Source organism: Dysidea avara, chromosome 9 (assembly GCF_963678975.1).
Source record: "Dysidea avara chromosome 9, odDysAvar1.4, whole genome shotgun sequence".
NCBI classification, from domain to species: domain Eukaryota; kingdom Metazoa; phylum Porifera; class Demospongiae; order Dictyoceratida; family Dysideidae; genus Dysidea; species Dysidea avara.
The window spans coordinates 3,334,827-3,359,247 of record NC_089280.1 but is presented as its reverse complement, the minus strand read 5'-3'; the positions used below and the strand labels follow the sequence as shown (position 1 = coordinate 3,359,247).

Here is a 24,421-nt window from a genome sequence, read left to right as displayed (position 1 = left end):
GTTTCAAGATAGGTCTGTCAGTATGCAAGAATAACCGGAAAATAATGGAAGAATACGAATAATTTAGAGCTGACAGTAACCAGATGCGGGGAAACAGAGAATTTATTTGGAGTGGCCTAATCAAAGTCACGTGATTTTTTGTCACATTCCAATAATAAAATTAATACAGTACACAAATGGCGTTTGCTATTTAGAGTCTCGCTTAGAGTAGTCTTTTATTTTATCCATTTTGTCAGGAGACTGGGTTGTACAAAGTAATCTACATACTGTATGGAGATAGATAAACGTCATAATAATTGACAATTACATGAACAAATAATTACAAGGGGTCAGGAGTCCAGTCTCAGGGTTACCAAATTATTACTAAAAAGTATGGAGCCCTGGCAAGACCAAAAAAAAAAAACTACATAGCTAGCTACAAAACTAAATAATTATGCATGGCTTCTCAACAGGTAAACAGATCAACTACATCCCAAGTAGTGGAAGCACGGGAATTAAAGATCCTATATGAACAGGAGATTGCAACACGAGCTGCTTGCTGAAGAATACAACGAATAGTATTCTTCGTTAGATGGCATACATCGCTTAGTTTAGAGATAGTCTGTGGCATGAAATGGCCCAAACAGCCAACCTCAATTGTCCCAAGATTAACTGAAAATCCAGCCTGTTGAAGGTCTTGGAGTACAGAGTAGCTAGAAAGTTGTGACAACTGGGAAGTTTCTTCAAATAAAAATAAGTGATTCCATCAGGACCTGGAGCAGACGACGAACATTTTTTCAAAACTCGCTTGACTTTTGGCAGCACGCAGAGTCTTGTTGTGTAAACGCACAGCAGTCATAAGTTGGTTGGAACCACAGCGTCTCGATGTGGTCCAGGTGGAGAATCTTCTGTCAAAACGCCAGAATTACGAAGGTGAGCGCCAATTAGATTCGGAAAAGTCGAAGCCGCTTCATAAGTTGATATGGCACCACAGTTCAGTGCTTCGTACTGGTGACATTAACGAAAACAGTTCTTCATCAATTACAGGCCAGTCAAACGCAGCTCGAGTCGCGGGTTGCGAAGAGGAGTTTCTGGAAGCTACGAACATGATCAAACACGTAGATAACTATAATGAAGGTGGGTAGAATATATAAAGCCCAGTGTATAATATGTTAATTTTTGTTGTCGGACATTTTTGTGGTGTAGAGGCGAATCCGTGTGGCGGCCATCTAATAAGGTCTCCACTATTACAGGTTTACGTTCCATCGAGGCTTCCATTGTCCCGATTGTTTATTCACTAAAAAGTTGTTAGTCTTGCGCGTGGCCAGGCTGCTTTCCATGCCAGGTAGACTAATCGCGTGTTTCACTTGCATATCATGATCATTATACCACTATCATGTCACTTTATTAAGCATGGTACATTCAAACTGTATGGTATATGGTAAATAATTTTCTTCATATCAGGTCAACTACATGTTGGGACTTTCCCCAGTCACAATGTGGAGGCACTGCCACCTGCAACCTCTTTTGAGCTTGGTACCTCTGCCTCACTCGGAGTAACCAGTGATCAGTATGGCTCAATGCAAGCTGGTACCAGGGATATCAGATATAATCCCAGTCTCACAGATCCTGCACACTATATTGGAGGACCAGGTAATTGTGTAGTCAGTTGTGTTCTGTATGTTGAAGTTGGCCAGTTATCAAATTGTCTTGAAGAAATAGATTGAAATGTTATGTTAAAGTATTATTTTGTGACTGTTGTCTTTATCAAGAAGTAGAAACGTGATGTTATGAACTACTGTATTGTAGTTGTTGTACATCTCTACGATAGACATATTTGATGCATAATTTTGCTCATTCAGAGGTAGAAATGGAGCCACCTGTGGAGACTGCAATGTTTGTTTTGTAGTAATTGTGGAGGGCATTTTTAACCAGGCGCATGCCGCCGGCGCTCTTGGTTAACTGAAGTTGTGTGTGTGTGTGTGTGTGTGTGTGTGTGTGTGTGTGTGTGTGTGTGTGTGTGTGTGTGTGTGTGTGTGTGTGTGTGTGTGTGTGTGTGTGTGTGTGTGTGTGTGTGTGTGTGTGTGTGTGTGTGTGTGTGTGTGTGTGTGTGTGTGCCTGCTTGCCTACCTACCTACCTACCTATCTACCTATCTGTTTGTCCTTATGCACTTACGTTAGCGAAATCGTTTAGTGGTAAAAAGCAGCCAGGATGTAAGAATTGAAAGCTAAATTAGGTTTGTATTAAACTTCCACACACATAAACTTTGCTCTGCGGTGATTTCTTCTCTGCGGTCTGCAATACAGGTATATGGTGACTCTTTGTGAATGGTCTTCTCTTTCGGTTTTAACAACTTCAAAACAACGTTGAAGGCCTCTTAGTCTACCAGAGATAGCATATCCTTCAAGTTGAAAGGGGCCATTACCCATACTTACACGAAGAAACAGCCTCAAGGCTTTCTTTAACCAATTTTCATGAGAAGACGTGACAGATACGCTATAAAACAGTTGAGAAGATACTTCTGTGTGTAATTTGTGGTTTAAAGTGGTTTGTTATAGTTATGCTTCGTTAGCAGCACATAGCAATGTAATTACAGAATTACAAAATAATTAATGAATTATGAAATATGCTAAATTTTAGTATTTACAAATCCAATTGTCTAGCTGAATTAATAATAGCAATGGCATGAATAAAATATACATGATTGATTATTTGTCTATTAACTGCATGGCTACCTGGTTTATAGAAGTAGCATAAAGTCAACTTATTAAGTCTGGTTTTACTGTAAATGTTTACTCACTGACTAAAGCATACACTCTACTATAGTACGCCAAGGCATAAACTTCCAAAATCAGTTCAAGCATGCATTTTTAAAATTACGTATCTTTCCTTATCTTTGTGCTATAGCATTAGTGCATCTTACAATAAATAGTACTCATTACAATGATCAGTTATATCTTTTAAAAATATTGAAAATACATTAGTATGACTGTTGTGATGGTGTGCACTAGTGGTGTGCGATATATCGAAAAAATATCGATATCGCGATAATTTGTCAATATCGTTATCGTATTGATTTCTATACTACTTTAGCAGATTTCAATATTATCGAAAAGTTTCGATAATTATCGAAATATCGAAGAATATTTCCATAAATTAACAGCTTTAGTGTGTGATTGTGCAATCACGCTTGAAATGAAGGTTGGTTCTGTACAATCTAGCCACTTTATAAGCTTGTCTACCAGTTCTATGCAATAGCTTTGGAGTGTAAAATGTATTTGAAGCATATTTATAAATATCGGCCACCCACGCAATTACTCCACCCACACAATTAAAAATTATCGAAAATCGAATCGAAATTCGATATTTACACTATTATCGTATCGATATCGTATCGAAATGAAAATCCTGATATCGCACACCACTAGTGTGCACTAAATTTTCAAAATTTGATCAGTAAGAATTAGGGAGACATCAACAAGTATTCATGTGATACATAGTTTTTAAAATTCTGATGTAAAACATAGAACTCCTTACAAAAAGTGCAAAAATGATATTTCACCATTTAATAAAGGTTTCCAAGGCAACTAAAGGTGCAAAAGTTAGGTTGTGCTACAGGGTGCTCCCACACCAAGAACTGATTTGATTGCTCAATGCAACTGGGAGATATACACTTTATCAATTTTTGGAAGTTTATTATGTCTTGGTGCACTATACCAATAGTAGTATGTGCATCTTACAATATAGAGTAAACTATTCTCGGACACCATGTATACTCGGACACTCGTTCTCATAAACATGGAATCATACAAAAATTGGTGTGGACATGCCTTGCATATAACCTAACTATACCTCCAAGTTTGAGCCAAAAATCTTGTTTGATTGTTGTGCTAGACCACATCAAAGTCGTTGCTTGAAATCATATATTCTCAGACAAAATTCAAGTATTGTCGGACACCAGTCAGTAATCCTACATCAAATACTTGAAAGACTTACCACCAACACCATTTGCTAGGGCTATTTATTAGCTATCAACAGAGCCATAGTTTATTTCTTTTTGTCTCATTTGCAGGAAGCTGTGATCGGAAATGTGTGAGCATGTCACCACCTTCATTCTCAGGCACAAGCTATCAGCTGGTTCTCGTACACGGTTATACCAAGTCGTATGAAAACTATTGTGGACATACTTTACACATAGCCTATCTGAACCTCCAAGTTTGAGCTAAAAAGCTTTTATGGTTAGCTAACTAGAGCGGATTAAAGTTTCCATGAGAAAATTAGTATTCTCATTTTTCTTGGATAATAGCCAATGCTTCATACACCAATAATTTAGCCACTTCCTACCACCACCATCTGATAGGGCTGTTCATTGGCTATCAGCAGAGCCATAGTTTATTTCTTTCCAGCACCTTTATGGATAATTATGATCGGAAATATGCGAGTATGTAACTACCTCTATTCTTGGACTCTGTGCTGTCTGATTGAATCTTGGCTCCAGCTATTTCTGGTGGTACAAAAAGGTAGTTCACTGGCATTGCATGCTATTTAAAGTAGTTTAAGTCAATGAAAAGTACAACATTTTCACCAGAAATAGCTGGAGCCAAGATTCATTCAGACAGCACAGAAACAATGTATCCGAGAATAGAGGTAATTACATGTTCGCATATTTCCAATAAAGGTGATGGAAAGAAATAAACTATGGCTCTGCTGATAGCCAATGAACAGCCCTATCAGATGGTGGTGGTGGTAGGAAGTGGCTAAATTATTTCGTGTACAAAGCATTGGCTATTATCTGAGAAAAATGAGAATACTAATTTTCTCGTGGAAACTTTAATCTGCACTAGTTAGCTAACCATAAAAGCTTTTTAGCTCAAACTTGGAGGTTCAGATAGGCTATGTGTAAACTATGTCCACAATAATTTTCATATGATTTGATATAACCGTGTACGAGAACCAGCTGATAGCTCGTGTCTGAGAATAGAGGTGGTGAAAGTGTTTGATGTAGGATTACTGACTGGTGTCCGACAATACTTGAATTTTGTCCGAGAATATATGATTTCAAGCAACGACTTTGATGTGGTCTAGCACAACAATCAAACAAGATTTTTGGCTCAAACTTGGAGGTATAGTTAGGTTATATGCAAGGCATGTCCACACCAATTTTTGTATGATTCCATGTTTATGAGAACGAGTGTCCGAGTATACATGGTGTCCGAGAATAGATAATTTACTGTAAATAGGTGTGTAATACATGTTGCCATATAACAGGAAAGTTTTTTGGGCGAAAGCCTTAGCAAATTTTACTATGATAGGGTATTTATTTGAAGAAGTTTCTGTAGCTAAACAGATTTGAATTTTTATAGTAGTGAAACATTGTTTGTTTGTGAAAATTGCCTTTTGCCAAATTTCCTGTACACTGTAACCAAAAAAGTCAGTGTGGTTTAATCATCACATTTAAACTGTTGTGCTTTTCCCATGTAGCTGTGGCTAATGGGCCTTTTTTATCCATGAGTGGAACTGGCCATCATCAACAGAGAGTAAATGAGTGGCCAGAAGCATTGCTGAGTGAGTATCACCTCTTGTTGAAAAGAATTTCTGATTCATTAGATCTAGAACAAGTTAAAGGCTTGTGTTATGTCTCAGTAGAGGCAGAGAAGGCTGGTATATGTAACAGGAATGATTTCAGTGGGATAGTGTTGCTTGATTTCTTTGACAAGATGATGCTCATCACACCAAGTAATTTAATATACCTCGCAAGGATGTTACTTCTGTTGATCGGCTGGACCTGTGCAGTCTCATTGACCAGTACAATGGTAGGATGTTAAGTCTACAGCCCCTCCCACATGGTGCCCCACCTGTCGAGGAGCGACCTCCACCGTATAACCCAGAATTTGTATCAGGTATAACACTATATAATGTGACATACAGGCCATGTGGGCACAAACTACACCTAGTCATGTAACTGATCATATCTCAGCAATGGAATAGAATATTTGCATCTGTAGCTTGTATTTTATAGCAATGTAAATGCTCAATAAATGCTGAGAATTTCATGGCCATAGGACAGTCACATAAAAGGTTGTAAGTCATGAAAGTTTGAAAAACAAGGCAAATTTTATGTGCCCGCTACCCTGTTTTTGCAGGCCCAATCTTTAGTTATGAGTTAGTGTTTTGGAATTGATTTCTTCAGGTTCTGCTGCATATATGTACAGATGTGTTCGAAAATTAGATGAATTGTGAATTTTGCATACAGGCATGAAACTTGGTAGGATTATAGAACTTCACCTATGTAGTAAGTAGTGGATCCAGACCTTTTGTGACCTTTGCACATTAATTAATCATTGTCATATTATATGGTTAATTGAGGGCACACTATAAGAAGTAATTCAACAGCTGGGCCACAGTCAGGGCTTTTTCCCTGGATTGGTAGATCAGCCAGTCACTAATTTGTTTTCCTTTCCAAAAACTTATGTGGGTATTGATTCCTGCTATGTTGTTTGTGTTAATTATGTGGCATTGTGTACTGGTTAAAAATCATGACATATCAGTGGCCTACCTGTGGATGCTGTACTAGATGTGTCAATGGACAACCTATGGGGGCTACACAGTCTACACTACATAAGATTGTGTAGGGTATTGGGTGTTGTGTGCATGAGGAGGCCAAAGTATTCTCACCATGTATTCAAAATGAACTGCAGCACAAAAGCCAATGTTGTTTAAGATTAATATTTTCAGAGCAGCATAAAGTCTCAGATATGGAAAGGCGTTAGAATTTAGAAGATGAGTAGAAGTTTCAAAACTATATACTTTAATAAACTATTAGGAGTTTTTGTATGATGATACAAACAGGAATGGATTGCACTATCCTTGCACTGGTTTGAGGCCCTGTCAAGATGCAAGTCATCTAGCTCCCTGTGCCAGTGTACATATATTCAGAGTGTGATACAGTGTCAGTGTTGTTTTAACTGCATATGTAACTGGATCTGCAAAAGGGCCTTATCTTATAGCCTTTCCAAATTTCCAAGTTTGACGAGCCATAAGTCATTATGTGTTTAACCCAGTGTCTTAAAATTACATCCAGGAATAGTGCTATGTTAGGAGTGTAAAGTAGCCAAATTTCAGGCTTGTACCATACTCACAAGTCAAGTTATGGATTGCCAAGTACATGTAATTGGAAGGGCTATAAGACCACTTTTCGCAGATCCGGTGACATATCTGGTACTTATACCAACAGACCTAATTACATGAATAGATTTGTACATACATTACTTTTGTATGATCATACAAAAGTAATGTGAAAGTGCTGATAATGATAATAAAGACCACACACAAACAAATATCTTCTCAACTGTTTAACTGTATACCAAAGAGGGCATTGCTGGGGCAAAGTTTACTTGTGGCCAGATAAGTGAAAGCCAGGGATTTTTCTAGGGGGGGCAAAGGGGGCATTTTGCCCCTCCTGAAAATGATTTTGCCCCCCCTGAACTCTGCCTCAATCAGCCTGAGTAAACAGGTGATTTAGCCTAACTTAAGTTCTGCCCCCCCTCAATTTCTGAAAAACTCGGATTGTCCCCCTGAACTTATTTTCTAGAAAAATCCCTGAAAGCCATTATGGGCAATGTTACACGAAGCCATCTATTCATCCAGGGAGCTACAGGGGACAGTACAGTGCACTATGTCTTGTGCCAGAATAATGTAGATGCCAAGTCTTTATTGGACACTAGAAACACTTTTAAAATGATATTGCAGCCTATTATTTTGTATTTCAAAGTTTGATCTTGGGTATAGTAGATGCCAGTGTCCTTTTCTGTTTTGTTTAGTGTAATTAAAATTATTATGTTCTTTACTTAGCGCCAATTTATGGGCAGCCTCAGCCTCATTCAGTCCATCATGTGTCCAGTGCAAATGCAATTTAGCCCATGGCTCCCATACTGGGCAGTCCTAGTGAACAAAACAAGTATTCTTTGCCATTTCAAGTACAAGATGATGATGTATCCCAAATAGAGTATAACCATCAAATGCATGTAGAAACCTCCACGTCCAGCCGTTCACGAGTGATTACCAGGGTAGGTAATGGACTTGAGCCACAAAGAGGAGTGGTAACTTATCTGACCATTGAACACTTCCGTATTAGACAATTAGAAGAACAGGTAGCTCGCTTACAATTAAGGCTTCAGGAAAGAGAAGATCTAGTTGTTTGTCAGGGAAAGATAATTGTGCAACTGGAGGACACAACTGATCACCATGTACACATCATTAATCACAATAATGGATTAATCGAAAGTTTGATTAATCTCCCAGCTTGTCCTGTAGAAAAATATGATATGAACAAAATTCCACACGGCATTGCCATAATTATTAACAACTATGAATTTCACTCAACTGATCATGCCTTAGAGCCATTAAAAGGTCGTCCTGGCTCATGTGCTGATGAAGAACATCTTTGTAGTACTTGGGAGTATCTTGGCTATGATGTATGCATCCTTAGGAACCTCTTTGCAGTAGAACTCACCCAACGACTCAAGCAAGTTGCTGAACAGAATCACGAGAATTAAGACAGTTTTGTGTGCTGTATCTTCAGTCATGGTGACCTTAATGGGGTGTATGGTGCAGACGGTAGACCAGTGAATATTAATGAAATTGCTGATCTTTTTAAACCCACTAAATGCCCAACACTAGCTGGTAAACCAAAATTGTTTTTCATACAAGCTTGTTGTGGTGAGAATGAAGATCCAGGATATGAGAAAGATGGAAAAGGAGATGGGCCATTTAGTAATTGTCTACCAAATGATGCTGATTTCTTGTTTGGTTATGCCAGTCCACCAGGAAATGTGTCATGGAGAAGTCGTCGTCATGGAACTTGGTATATCTCCAGTCTGTGTGAAGTGCTTCATAACTATGCCCTGCAGCGAGACTTGCTTACTATGCTAACCATTGTTAACCATAGAGTGTCAGAAGTTTATACTAATAAAGAATACAAGCAGTGTCCTTCACCAGTGAATCAACTTCGTAAACAAGTGTGGTTCTTTGCAAGATCCACAGAATAAACTTTGCAGTACTGAAAGATTGTTGCCAGTTTAAAAAAAAAATTATTTTTTTTATAGTTTGTAATTTTTTGTCGGTCTCTCCATTTGTATATTCAATCTGTTCTCTTCTTTGTGGTGAACTTTTTCTTCTGTTGGATGTGCATAGATATGTAGTTTTTACCTTGAATATATCAACAACTTGTCATTTGTTGTATGTTACTGTATTTTGTTGTTTTTGTACTCAACGTGGTGACATTTTGTCAGATATGGTAGGGTTTCTTCCCCTAAGTTGTTTGCTGTATATTTGCTGGGTACATGTTTAGGACGAGTGACTTTGACTGATTGCCTAGATTGTGATTACTTCAGTTAATATTTTCATGAACATTCAGTTTTGTATCGTGTGTATGTGATACTGTACATGTGCACACCTACGCGCCCACTCAAGAATCAAGAATGGAAGAGGCAGAGTCAAGAAATGTTTTGTCCTGTTATTTGTTTATACCGCTATGATCACTCCGTCAGTGACAGTGAAGATCCCAATATTGGAATTGGCATTTTTTTCAATGCCTTCAACTATTCTTATACTATTGTATCAAGTCTTGCTCTTATCCGTCATGAAGTTTGTGCTACTCAGAGTGCAGACAAGATCTTACACTTCAGTTTACTCCACTAGAAAGTTCGGAATCAAAAAGTGAAAGTATGTTTTATTTGTATGCACTTATTGCATGTATGTGTTGGGGAAACAATCATGGATTTTAGTATTCATGATTGAATGCTCTGGTGTAATCGACCGAATACTCACACTACTTACAACCATGCGTCTAAGCTATAAGAGATGTTTTATGCTACATTTTCATATGTACAATAAATACCAATAGTACACACATGTACACTGCATCATGCAGTACAATAGTACTGTATAGTAAGGACGATGAAGGTGTTATTGTACTGTATAGTAAGGACGATGAAGGCGTGGGTGTGGTCCACAAAGAAAATCTACCCAAAATCATCTTCAGAAATCCTTCACAGTATTGGTCAGGTATAAACAAGTCCAAATGTGTCTTCAGAATGACCCAAAGTGTTTCCGACGAGGTGCTATGAAATTTAAAAATATATATGTTTTAGCGAATTTTCTACTGCCTGCCTCAATGATGCGTTCAGTCAAGCGTAGCGGAAAACTGGCTACAGCTACAGCCTTACTACTTTGGCAGAAACGCTTTGAATTTTGTGGAGAAAAAACCTTTCACAATATTAAATACCTACGATGTGTGCGCTACTGTCTTACTGTTTTATCTTTGATCCTTCTTTATCGTGGCCATCTCTCATGGGTACGGCTTCCATCAAAGCACGTACTCCACAGTGCTCCCAACATATTGGAATAAACTTGTAACATAATTGTAGGAATCACGTGATTTTAATGTTGGGATACACGGATATGCTGCTGCCTGTTCAACATCGCCACTACATTCGTAAGGATTAGAGTGTTTGCTTTGGCTCGAAGGTGGTTGCTTTTCCGAGTTTAAAAACCGGTTGTATATGGCGCCTCTCTACAGACTCTATGGGGTAGCTTTCCCAGAGCACTTTTCAGGTGTACTACAACTGAAAAACACCGTAGTAGGCCTCATAGGCTCACGTATCTTGTCGTCTAGAAAGTGGGCATGACCCGTACTTATGCAAACTAAAAGTAAGAGCAGCCCTGAGGCTTTGTTGAGAGAATTAGTGGAAAATAATACTGTAGACACACTATAAGACAGTTGAAAAGATACTTCTGTGGGTAATGTGTTGTTTAACGCAGTTTGTTAAAAATCCACATCCTTAAGAACGTTTAACTGTGCATGTATTTCGAGAATTGCAGAAGGGGGTAAATTACTAAATACAGTTATTCAATAAAATTTACAAAAAAAGTACACAAACAAGTGCAAGAAAAAATTAGGAATTTTCCGTATGAGTAGAGACTGCAGCAATAAAAAGCACTGAAACAAGCCACTGAGACAAAACACAACTGAATGATTGCATTTTAATCCCGCCTACTTTAACCATATATCATAGCAGGCTAAAGTAGGGATTAAAATGTAATCAGTCAGTTGTGTTTTGTCTCCGTGGCTTGTTTCAGTGCTTTTTATAGCTGCAGCCCCTACTCATATGGAAAATTCCTAATTTTTTCTTGTACTTGTTAATGTAACCTTTCCTGACCAACAAAGTCTAGTGGTTTAAATTTCACAAATCAAACTCTATGACCTTTATGGTGTCACTTCCTGATGACAAATGCATCATGTGAGCTGATTATTAATGGATCATGTGATCTTAGTGAGTACTCGAGTACTAATTTTACTATCCAACTACCAAAATCCTTAATGAGTACTAGCGTGTGTGTGTGTGTGTGTGTGTGTGTGTGTGTGTGTGTGTGTGTGCGTGCGTACGTGTGTGGGTGTGGGTGTACAGAGCTCAATATAACAACAGCCTGTCATCTGTCATTTTTCAACCCATAAAGAAGTTTTTCACCATAGATGTTTGAGGAATATTTTAGGTATTTCCCAGCACTTTAGCAATGTAGAGGCTCAGTGTAGGATGTGTTTACCTACTCACTTGATTTCTGGCTGTAGGCTTCGTTGGTTGGGTCATCTAGCTATAATGTATGGGAATGTGTGATACTGTTTGTAGGTGTACGTGGAGTCTCATTAGTTTATCAGTAGGGTGTGTTGAAGTTTGTAGATATGTGCAAAGCCACACACTTACAGAAAATGGGTTTTACCAACCTATGCTCACTGAATGAATGTTAATAATAAAGTTATCATATAATTGTCTGTTTACTTAACTTGTGGAGTATCCAAAATGGAGTTCTTGGCATATACTTTGGTTTTTATTTAGGTCAATCTGGATTGCTATCTGGGTCAGTGTGTCATCTGGGTAAGCAGTAGTGACCTGATTTCAACACTGTGTGCATGCGTGTGTGTGTGTGCAGTGTGTGCGTGAGCGCGCGTGTGTGTGTGTGATTTATGCACTGTATGTGGAACCTGTACCGGACACTTTGGGACCATCCATTTTAATGAAATGTTACTGTTTTATTAAGGAGATTGTCCTTTTAAGAGGTAAAATTGTATAGGTAATGGTCTATAGGGACCGCAGTACCTTGGGTTAATGCATGGTGTTCTTTATTTAGAGAGTTAAGAGATGTTCACTGTATTTTGTGTGGCTATTAACTTTTGTGTTTACATTGTCTTCTTCTTTTTTTCCAGTGTAGAAGAACAATTGTGCTGAGGCAGCACTTGATTTATAATGTGGACTGAATCACATAGCAAGATAATGGATTATTAGGCATTTGTAACATGTGTAAAATTAATTGTTGTAGCTAAGATTTTTCATTCTGTTGTTGCTATGTAAATTAAGCCAGGCACACGTGATTGTTTCATTCCCACTGGATCATCACTTTCACCAAATTTCATTAATGCTACTCACGTGTGCAGTGAAAATCTATTACTGTTATGTAGCATCTCTTGCTGTTCAACAAAGGTAATGAAACATGACCTCCCACTTGCATGCAAATACCAGTGAGAAATTGAGTTTTCGAGCTTGTCTGGATGTAATGTGTATTTGTAATCTGTTTTGTACTTGTTGTATATTGTATTTTAACCTTTTCTAAATAACTGATAGTAAATGTTTGTATCTTGGTTCTCTTCAAATGACAGCCGCACAACTTGTAGGCGCCCACCATTTCAAAGGTATTACGTACTTGGGATTTTCCCCTTAGGTATTATTGACGGGCTGACTTTGCATACTTCGTACACAGTTACTCGTTGGATGTTCACCGCGTTATTATCATGAACGATGAAGGTAGGTGTACACATAACTAACGATGTATGGATTGGCTTCACGATGGCATGTGATAGGCGAGACACGCATATGCATGAACATTAATATCTATTTTTAGCATAGAGCTATCAGCTTCCTAAATAATATAATTATGCTAAAGCAGTGGCAAATGTTAAGTTTATAAAAAAAACTATACTGACAGGTTTTCTGGCGTCTGGGACACATTTCAGCTACAGTGTTGAGACAATCCCTTCTGCCCCACTTGAACTGAGAGAAAATCACTACGCCGACACATCCAACGTGGTCCACCTAGTGGCTGGTACCAAGGGCACTTATCAAGGAGGTGGTACAGAGCCACTACAGTATGGACAAGGATCAAGCCATGGTATGTATAGAATGTAGATCAGAGTTATTTGTAAAAATGTACAGAACAGATCGAAGACTGGAGTGAAGATAAAATGTTTAACTCCAGATCTGATTGTGGAGGTGTATTAGCTACACCTTAATCATGTACTTATTTTCCTGGGTACAGAAGTGTCTAGATGATACAGGTGTGCTCAATTTTGAGTGCCCACATTGAAGGTCACATAATTTTGATTATTGTCCCCGCCCGCATTGCTGTGACCTCATCATGATGGCTGAGTCATCCAGTACCTTTTAAAGTTGATGTAACTAGCTAGAGCAGTTTAAGAAAATCATTCTGAGTCATTTTAGCTAGCTAAGTCAGCTATCTAATAAAAAAAATAAAAATCTACCCATCTATTGGAGGATAAGAAATATTGTTGTAATTGTGTGTTTTGGTCACAGGTATTTTACTTGAATTTTAGTAATCCTAGCAAAAGATGGGACTCACTGGATCACACTTCAATTCATCTACATTTCTTTTTAGGATTTCTTAGCTAAACCTGCTGTTATCCTGAACTATATCAAACTAGCCATGCAAATTACCTTATGAAGAATGATAATGCCGCATTTATAATACCATGGGAGAAGCCCCATTTCAAATATTATTTTTGGTACATTGCACAAATGGTTAAGACAATTGTCTTGTATACCAATTCCTAATATAAACCTACGTATTACAGAAATTCAAAACAAAACTGTTGCCAGTGTTCCTCAAGTTTTTTCTTAAATAGAAAAACATTGAGTGACTGTACTATGTCTCTTGGGAGGCTGTTCCAATCATCAAACACTCTGAGAAAAGCTTTATTTTGTGGTGTTGAGATGACTATACTGCACATGTTTATATAGTTTAAGTCCATTGTTTCTTGTAAATACACAGTTATTGTTGGCAAAGAAATCCTCAAAGGGACATCCATTTATGCCTTAAACCATCTTTATTCTAATAGCACTAAATGGTTCGGCCATGCATGTACTATATACTATATTATATGCCTCTTTTGATTTGCGGACAAGTGGTTGCTCTACTGACAATGTACCAGTGTTGAAAATACTTTCTATAATATAGAGCTACCGTTATAGAAAAAGACAGAAGGTGTGAAACTAGGATTTAACATCACCTAGTGTCCTCAGAGGTGTACTAACACATAATATAAAACTCAACTGATAATTAAATGGACACAAAAACTCATGGCCATGTAGTATAAAATATTGATTGCAATGGGTAAAATACCTCTGTATTATTAAAATTTTAAAGCACTTTTTCTTTGTGGTTAAATAGTCTAACCATACATTATAAACCTTGATATCATCTTATTCGCCTACTAAAGAAGAGCTCAAATATTAGGTTTGTTGCAGTAAATTAAACCTATGTAAAGATATGTTAAAGGTATTTGTTAAATCATGTCACAGAAATATATGTGATTGAGCTTTCTTCACTGATTCCATCTTTGTTTGCAATTAAAAAAGGAAAAAAAAAACATTCCTACCCAATATTCATGGTGAACACGATGGTGCAAGCCTCAGTACTGTATATCATTTTATTTGTAAATTACTGTAATAGGTGGTGTTTTTTATTTAACTCCTGTAATTTATAGGCCACTTACTATATACTTTCTGCTACTTTGTACGGCTGTAACTTCAAAAGTTCTCAGCACATGATTACATGAAGCTGAAGCCTTTACCATCAGCTAAATGCAGATCTGGTCACATTTATGGCGACTATATATAAGGTATTAATGAACTTGGCTTCAGTTAAGTAGCATCATACACTATATTAGCTACGGTATGGATGGTTGGTACATGAATCTAGTTGTGAAGTTTTATTGGGGTCAGTATAAACTGTTAACTTATCAAATTTTTGATGACAATGAATCAGGATGTGATGTGGTCTGTCATTATATTAATGTATGTCAATGCTTGTAGCCCAGATCTTTCCAAGTCATTTTCAACAGACTTCATCCAATGGTTCACTTAAACGAAACTATCCTGTACCAGTACAGACATATGATGATGACATACAAAAATCTAATGCTGTCCCTGATAATGGACACCCTCTGCTAGTTCCACATGGAAGGTCTTCTACAGGTTAGGAATGTATCAGCACAGTACACACACACATGCACACACTCACAGACACTGCACTACAGTATACACTACACCACACTACACTACACTACACTACACTACACTACACTACACTACACTACACTATAGTACACTACACTACACTACACTACACTACACTACACTATAGTACACTACACTACACTACACTACACTACATCATAGATATTAGAGCCTACACTACACACACTACACAACACAATTGAGACTATTTCTGTTACAAATTTTCTTTCCTATGTTTAGGAGTGTATCAAACTCTTCAGATTCCTGGAATATTCAGACAACAGACCAACACAGTAAATGCTACACCACTCAATAATGCTTATCGTCATTTGCTTAGAAAAATAATAAAGTCATTGAGCACAGAAGAAGTGGATGACTTGTGTTTTATCTCAACAGAAGTAAATTCATCTTCTGTACGTAACAAGGCTAATTTCAGTGGAATGGTTTTGTTCAAATTCTTTGAACAACGGATGTTGATTACGGCTGAAAATTTGGACTATCTCCAAAGTCTTTTAAAGGACATTAGTCGAATAGATTTATGTCATTTAATTGATGAGTATACTAACACTTATTTAAGTGAAACATCCTTTACATATAGGGAGCCATTTACAAAGCCACACCTTCATGTAGAGCCCCACCCACTGCCAACCAATGCATTATCTTCTGTAGAGTCACGTCCACCACCATTTAATCCAGAATTTAGTGATCACAGTAAGTGTTTACGTTACCTATATGTATATATGCCACCATATTACAATGAAATTGGTGGGTTTGTTTGCTGTATGTACTTATAGGTGTGCAGCTACTATTTTATGTAACAATCCATTACTTTTTTTAGTACCTGCCCAACCACAACTACCCCAACACAATCCAGTCCAATGCACGAAACCAGAGCAGGTTAACACCTGTGATCTCCAGCAGGAATATTCCCTCCCAACTCAGGAAGAAGATGAAGAATATGACCCACATGGAATGGTTGGTTACAACAGTTCTGTGTTGATTGATAGTTTGCGAACACAAGTGGATGGTCAAATGTTTCATGGTGGAACAACTTCTTCTTGTAATAGTGAGCAATTACTCCAGCAGATCAGACTGTTACAATTGGATTTAACAGCCAAAAATAATGAAAACCATGTTCTGCAGCAAGAAATGAATAATCAAAAGAAAATACAGAAACATTATGTAGAACTGATTGAGAAATTATTGGCAGAAGGCCAAGGCAAGTCTGATCCAGTAGCAGAGAGGTACCTAATGCGCAAGTGGCCACATGGTATTGCCATCATCATCAACAATTATGAATTTCATTCTACTGGCCATATTGATGAGAAGTTATCAAACCGTGAAGGATCGTTAGTTGATGAAAATAATCTTAATATTACCTGGGAATACCTTGGCTATAAGGTGCAAGTATTAAAAAATCTCAAAGCCTCAGAGTTTACTCGTGAACTAATGCAGGTTGCTCTACAGAGTCATGAGAATTATGACAGTTTTGTGTGTTGTATCCTCAGTCATGGCTACCTTGATGGTGTGTATGGCACAGATGGGGAACTGGTAAAGTTTAATGATATTGTTAAACTGTTTAAAGGAAACTTCTGCCCAACACTAGTAAACAAACCAAAGCTGTTCTTCATTCAGGCATGTCGTGGAGATGCTAAAGATGAAGCAGTTTCTGAACAAAAAGATGGACCTGGACCTGACAAGATGTCCAACTCTTTGCCAAGTGAAGCTGATTTCTTTTTTGGTTATGCTACTCCACCAGGATATGCCTCATGGAGAAGTCGTGAATATGGTTCCTGGTACATCTCCAGTTTATGTGAAGTTCTTGTGGACAATGCTTCACAACAGGATTTCCTCAGTATGTTAACCATGGTTACCAACAAAGTGTCAGAAGCCTATACTAATGAAGGAGACAAACAATGTCCTGTTCCTGTTTCCCGGCTTCGCAAGCAGGTGTGGTTCTTTGGAAACTCTTAACAATTTACAAAAATCAATTTAATACATTCTACTCTATTTCTCGTATGATTATATATATATATATATATATATACCCCTTGAGTCCTCTGTGTGTGTGTGTGCGTGCGTGCGTGCGTGCGTGCGTGCGTGCGTGCGTGCGTGCGTGCGTGCATGTGTGTGTGTACTGTATATCTTTTATGTATCTAGCTAGATACATTAATTTTTAAGGATCATGTAGATAAACTCCTGGCATATACATGAGGGTGTGTATAGATGTGATCTCTTTGCACAGGTATAATTATTGTAAAATTAGCAGTTCCACACTGTTGACAAACTTGAAATGAACCATGTTCAGGACTTCTGAATGATACTTTTCCCAGTAGAGAGCTGTAACCAAACAAGAAGTCAGCTTTACTTGGTAGAGAGTCTAGGGATGAAGTGAATCATTGAATGCATTCTTCCCACCATTTTCCAGTCACAACATCTGAACTAAGCTAACAATTTTGGCCTGCCCACCAAACTGTTTTTTTTTTAAAATTAACACTATATAGCTATATTGGTTATTGGTTTGCTGTCAGTGCCATACACACCATCAAGGTAGCCATGACTGAGGATGTACCACACAAAACTGTCATAATTCTCATAACTCTGTAGAACATTTTTCATTAGTTGCTGAGTGAGATTTCTTAGGATGTACACTTTATAATCAGATATTCCCAAGAATTGCAAAGATTATTTTCATCAATTTGTGAACCACTACGACTTTAATTATTTTACTATTTGTAGGGCATGAATGGAATTCATATAATATTATTACGACAGCAACACCATGTGGATGTTTCTTCATTAGATACCTCTCTACTGCAAAGACTATTCATACAACTACACGGCAAATACACTGTACAACCAACTAAAAGTTTATTGTGTTGGGATAAAGCTCATCATCTAGACCTGCTCAGCATGTTAACCATGCATTGTCAACAAGTAAGTGTGTCAACTTATTCTTCTCAAGACTACAAACAATGAATGTCCAGCACCATTTAGTCTCCTTAAGTACAATGGCGGATCCATGATGGGGCATTTGGGGCAAATGCCCCCCCCCCTCACCTTGTGGAGGAGCCATACTTCTGATTAAAATACTAAACTTTGTCAAGCCAGGATCAGCTTATAAAATTCACAAAAATATGTACATTTTACTACAAATCACCTGAAACCAAAGTGAACCAAAGTCAAACTGTAGACAGCTGTATGTGCTTGTGCTATACATGTTATAGTATTGCTGCAGTTATATGCCAAGATACCTTAAGCTGAGCAAATAATTATGCTGTACTGCCCAGCATGTATTATGATGCAGCCCATCATCTAGTATAACCCGTGCATGCTCTTCAATGCTAGTAGCCACTATATAGCTAGCTTTTATATAGCCAAATTTAACTTTCAGGGTTTACGTGATGATATCTCACTTTGTGTAATGCACTCAGCTTGATGTGTTCAGACTCTTTGTGAACAGCCAGTTATGTTCAGTTCTAGCTGATAATAATTAAAGTGTACATAATACTCTTGGGATACAACAGGGCCTGCACAAGGTGCTTGTCGTTTTACACTTCATACACAGATGTATGTGATTCCACATATTCTGTTTGTGACCAACAAAGAAAAAGTCAACATTGTAGCAAGTAAAGTGCTTTAAAGGAACTTGTAAATGTGGAGACAAGTTAACATTGAGACATAAAACAAGAACGTGCATGACACAGTTATTGTGATCTGTCTTGGTTATGTATGTATAATCAAGTACTGTCTGTCTAAGTAATCAAGTCTGTCTAAAATGTCTTCATTTACTGGTGTATTTAATATACAAAGCAAAGGATGAGACATGCAGCTGATCATGACATGCATGATAAAGCAACATGGCTTTATTGGAAGTAGAATAATATTCAAGTAGCATTCAAGTCTATCTGTGCTGTGTTTTTAAAGTCTCTGGATTTACATGTACACTACCTAGTACCTTTATGCAGAAAAGCAGTTGTGCCTCTTCTTTCTGCCTCCAAACACACATATTAATACACTGTATATATTAAATGTAGAGCCTTCCTCTATGTAAACACTATTATGTTACCACATGCATTATACACTTCTACTTGAATCACATGCAAATGACCATCATAATACTAGGAGACACTGGGGGGAGAAGTTTTAGGGTAACACAGTGTTTATTCCACTAAGAGGAGAATAGAACTCTAGTACATAAGTTATATATTCATTTGCATAACTTTGTTCGGTATAGCTGAATGAATGAAAAGGATGCACATTCTAAGACTCTATCTTCTGAGAAAATGTTTAAAATTAGACCTCCAAGGTTTGAATTTGGGAGTATTTTTGATAACAAATAGCTAACAAATTATAAAGCATATAAAAATTAGTCAGCCTACTTGCCTCACTTTCTTTACAGTGTAAATTTCATAACTGTACAATGCATTATAACTGTTGTCTTTTTGCCCATTGGCTTTCTGTACTGCTGAATACAGTGTGACATGATTCCAGCTCTGATGTCTATATAGCCTTGTAAGTCCAAAGGGGGCAAAAGATGGGCCAAGCCCCCTTCCCCCCCATTTTCACCCTCCTGAGATCCACCTATGATTTAATCATGAATAATAAAAATAAAGTCATGAAACTGTGCTTAGTTTGGATCTACGTACCATATAAGTATAGCGATATAGCAACCCTAATGAGGTGCTAGTATTTATATTAATATATGACCTAACAAACACTTTGTGTAAGCCATGATCAGTGTAACAGAGTGTTATAAGGAGGTTATAATTCCTTTTCAGAGGCAAAAATGATTAAGGACCTTTATAGAGAAGTTAATGTACAGTGTCCTATAAGGATTCTTTAAGACAGGCTCGAATATATAATATTATAGCCATGTAACAATTTTGAGTTTATGTTGTCTTTGTAGCATGTCACAGCATATAGCTAAGACCAGGGTACTTGATATAAATTACGTAGTAAATAGGACTTTTAGGCAATTGCCTTTATGTTGTTGCTATGGCCAGGCAAACTTGATTACTGCTCATCTCTGCTCTCATTATTCTCTTCTACTTTACTGCCTCAAATTTTTTACATGTGTGAATATGTTTTGATGACAGAAATATTTACTACTGATTATATCATTATCTCAATCATTATATAGCATCTCTTGCTGCTCAATCAACAAAGGTAACAATGAATAATTATATAATGAAAAATGACCACATGTCAGCTACTTTACCCCACCGCCTCTAATTTCATTATAGCTGTTTTCAATCACATGCACATGGTGCTATTTTGATGCTAAGAAAACTGGCTATCATTTTACAGCACAACAAATGTCACTTGCACTTCAGAAATGGTGGTAAAACGCAAGCACGAGTTCTTAAAAGACTTTAGCTAACCTTTACAGTAATGGACAGCTTGATTTGGAGTATTTTCTTTAATAATGAATAATGAAATATGACCACCTGCCTGCATGGAAATCCAAATTTTTGTGGATGAGAAACAAGTAACCAGGCCAAGTTTTCTTGGTCTAAATGCTTGTTATACTTCTTAGACTCTTAGTACAGTTGTATCACTGCTGTGTTTTTCTTTTGTCATTTGGTCGGGAAAAAAGACAAGTGGCTATCTTTCCCAACCACATGACAACTCAGCAAAAGAAAAAAATATATACAGTCTGTGCTGACGACACCACTGCTGTGTATAGGCACAAGCCTACATGGGCCTTTTCCGCCTTTACTGAGTACACCATATGCATTGCCATACCTGAACTCATGCATGTGGTATGCACTAATTTATAAAACAAATTTAGGAAAGAAAAAAAAAAACTTCAAAATACAGCCGCACAGTTTGTCAACGCCCGCCTTACGTGATTATCTGGGTCTGGGATTTCCTCTCGTGGTTATATGTGGGCTATCGTTCACCCAAGTTGTCCATAAGCGCCTCATAAAAATAATTACGTATATATAAGTCAGCATTACGATTTCGTGACATCATGGAAGAGAGAGGCATTAACAGTCTAATAAGCTGAGTTGACTGCCATTGTTTGAAGTACAAGGTGTGCACTTGTATTACCAAGTACTGTGTTTCCTGTTTATTGTCTACCCCTGGGAACAGTATAATTATGAACAGAGCATGGCTTACAATTCAGCCTTAAGTGACCAACATTAGGACTTGGAAATTGTTAGATACAACATAGTGTACTGCCATTAGGCCATGCAGACAAACTTGATACTCGTTTCTCAACCATGGATTCTATGCAGGGGCGTAGCCAGCCAATATTTGATGGTTGGGCATAACATCAACTTAACTACACACACACACACAAGAAACACGCTCACTTTCATGTGAGACATTATCAAAGAAAAATATAAAAAGTGTATGCAAACAAGGCCTACAGCTACCTATACTATAGTGTAAATAAATGCTGCTTGCATGCATGCATACATTTACTAGCTATATGCTATCTATTAAACTTGTAGGGCAGGCATCCACCGACGATCGCCGTAGCTGAGTATCACGTGACATCAAACTGCTGAACCTACAAGAACCAACAATCAACTGGCAGTATAGTTTACAGACCAACCACCACAGCGATATGAAATGTTTTTTCAATTAAACGCCACATGGTCCCAAATGAAGACCGGGGCGCTAATTTATGAACTATAACACAAATATCAGCATGCCAAGAAAGCTTCGTCCAAGACTTATAGCAGCCAATGTACATTTTGCATGAATCTGGTGTAAACCTCAACTCGGTTAATCAGTATACAATTTGTGCACGTGACGCTTTATAATGACTTGACCTTTTCTCCATTTCCAGCTCCATTTGCATATGCTATTATTGTTATCTAGAAGAGTCACGTTTTCCTGTTTTCTTTCATCAGCAGTAAGGTAGGCTATACGGTACTTTCCTTATCAAAAAAAAATACGCTTGACAAATCCACTGAAACGAAATATTTTGCTGCCAGCACCATCCACACTGAATCCTACTGACGATTATCACTCACTGTGACTCAGAGATACAGTACCACGACTGTAGTGTACCACGCTTTGACCCCATTTTAAATTTCGAATTTAAACCGCGCCAAGGAACGTGGCACGTGCGTCTTTTATAGGGACTTCCCAAGGGATTTTCCGCGTAATGGATCACGTGATGTACCATCTATCTCGATCCCTTCTGAAGTCATGGTTCAAGAAACGAGGTACATGTTTACGCTTTACAGTATCAAAGTAGGGTGGTTTTGTGTGCTGCTGTGAATCCTCGCGTGAATCTTAAGCTACTTGTGATGGTTGGGCAAAAGTTTGTGATGGTTGGGCAAAAGTTTGTGATGGTTGGGCAAGAAACTGTGATGGTTGGGCAAATGCCCGCCCATGCCCACCCTTGGCTACGCCACTGTACGTGGGTGGATAACTTGCATTGCCAGTATTACAGGCACTTCTATTTAATTCATTACAGTTCCCAACATGCAGGTATGATTAGTTGTACAGGGGTGTATTAGACTATGTAGTAATATGTATAGTCTTCCCCTTGTAGTGCCACCCCTGTAGATACAACACAATATCATGAAATGTGATACCCTCGTAGTATGACAACGTTGGGATCACAGACTATCACTAACAGCCTTCAAGAACTTCACACACCAATCCCAACACTAGATGAAGTTGAAGGTCCTGCACGTTTAGCTTTGCCAAGAAATAAAGTAAACTACTTGTATCAGCCACAGGAAGGTGGTGAGCCAGTGGTGTTTTACCAGAACAAGGAACAGCAACAGGCCAAGGAAGAAAGGGAATTACGATACAGAAGGGAACTAGAACTAAAGGAGAGACTATTACAACAGCATCAGATGCAACTACAAGACAGAGAGGATGTGACACGACAATATGAACAATGGTTACATGTACTGCATGAGAACTCTAACACTGAAAAGAAGAGATTGCAGCAACAGGTACAGTGTATGTGAGTATGAGGAACTGATTAGACAAAATGTTGCACAGATTGAGGCCTTGAAGAAGGAAAATTGTATGGTGCCAGCACCAGTAGCAGAGAGGTACTCAATGAATAAGACCCCACATGGTATTGCTGTCATCATCAACAATACTGATTTTTATTCTAATGATTCTGCTAATGAAGCATTACCAAATCATTGGGGTTCACATGTTGATGAAGAGAACCTTTGTGTCAGTTGGGAGTATCTCTGCAATATGATGTACGAATCTTGAGAAATCTTACTGTTTCAGAGCTCATTTACCAGCTAATGCAGATTGTCCTAAAGAGCCATGAGAATTATGACAGTTTTGTGTGCTGTATTCTCATGCAGTCATGCATGGCTACCTTGATGGTATATATGGTACTGATAGTCAACCAGTTAAGATCAATGATATTGCCAGTCTTAAGGGAGCTTCTGCCCAACACTGTCCAACTAACCAAAATTGTTGTTCATTCAAGCTTGTCGTGTAGATGCATGATGAAATAAAGGAGTACCTGTCCAGAAAGATGCCAGGGGCAGTAACAATGATGCCCTACGTCATTCTCTACCAAGTGAAGCTGATTTCTTGTTTGGTTATGCCACTCCTCCTGGTAATGTGTCATGGAGAAGTCCTCGATACGGTTCCTGGTACATCTCCAAATTGTGTGTGGATAACTCTCCACAGCAGAACCTGCTTACCATGTTAACAATGGTCAACAGCAAAGCTTACACCACTCGAGGCTTCAAGCAATTCCCTGCACCAGTAACTCTGCTTTGTAAACAAGTATGGTTCTTTCCAGCAGTTTAACAGTACACCTGATTTTTTTCTTATTTCGTGTACAGGAATTTCTCATTTTGTGTGCATTAAATTTCTTCACAAAGTTGGTACATTTTGTATAACATCAAATACTATACTGTGGTTGTATCTTATTTTTTTATATTGTATTTTATATTAGTTGTGTATAATGACATGATTGCTATGTGTATATACTGCATGATCGCAAAAATGTTATGGTGCTGTAGCTACACTGAGATGCTTGTTGTTAACACCTACGTGCTGTTACTGTGTACACTATCTTGAACATCCAACCCAATGAAGTACTAACAAAGGGAGCAGGAAAATA

At 37.9% G+C, this 24,421-nt stretch overlaps 4 protein-coding genes across 5 annotated transcripts; all 4 read left to right on the top strand.

Annotated features, from left to right (window-relative positions):
• Window positions 1-392: 392 nt before the first annotated feature.
• Window positions 393-8,760, top strand: LOC136267247 (uncharacterized). Its single transcript, XM_066062330.1, has 4 exons — window positions 393-1,116; window positions 1,444-1,632; window positions 5,462-5,880; window positions 7,832-8,760. The coding sequence occupies exons 1-3, from the start codon at window positions 1,086-1,088 to the stop codon at window positions 5,803-5,805; spliced, it is 564 nt and encodes a 187-aa protein (XP_065918402.1). The 5' UTR covers window positions 393-1,085; the 3' UTR covers window positions 5,806-5,880; window positions 7,832-8,760.
• On the top strand, window positions 7,900-9,027 carry LOC136266552 (caspase-3-like). The gene is made up of 2 exons (XM_066061556.1): window positions 7,900-8,504; window positions 8,562-9,027. The coding sequence occupies exons 1-2, from the start codon at window positions 7,900-7,902 to the stop codon at window positions 9,025-9,027; spliced, it is 1,071 nt and encodes a 356-aa protein (XP_065917628.1).
• Window positions 9,028-9,042: 15 nt separating this feature from the next.
• Window positions 9,043-17,473, top strand: LOC136267244 (caspase-8-like). 2 transcript variants are annotated; one of them, XM_066062328.1, is made up of 7 exons: window positions 9,043-9,703; window positions 11,875-11,913; window positions 12,248-12,837; window positions 13,019-13,201; window positions 15,142-15,303; window positions 15,586-16,056; window positions 16,184-17,473. In XM_066062328.1, exons 3-7 carry the CDS (start codon window positions 12,825-12,827, stop codon window positions 17,317-17,319), a joined length of 1,965 nt encoding a protein of 654 aa, XP_065918400.1. In that variant the 5' UTR covers window positions 9,043-9,703; window positions 11,875-11,913; window positions 12,248-12,824; the 3' UTR covers window positions 17,320-17,473. The 2 variants fall into 2 exon arrangements, with proteins under 2 accessions (XP_065918400.1, XP_065918399.1); XM_066062327.1 differs by having other exon boundaries at window positions 12,243-12,837.
• A 5,395-nt stretch (window positions 17,474-22,868) lies between these two features.
• Window positions 22,869-24,247, top strand: LOC136266785 (uncharacterized). Its single transcript, XM_066061800.1, has 2 exons — window positions 22,869-23,276; window positions 23,326-24,247. Exons 1-2 carry the CDS (start codon window positions 22,917-22,919, stop codon window positions 23,548-23,550), a joined length of 585 nt encoding a protein of 194 aa, XP_065917872.1. The 5' UTR covers window positions 22,869-22,916; the 3' UTR covers window positions 23,551-24,247.
• The last annotated feature ends 174 nt before the right edge of the window (window positions 24,248-24,421 follow it).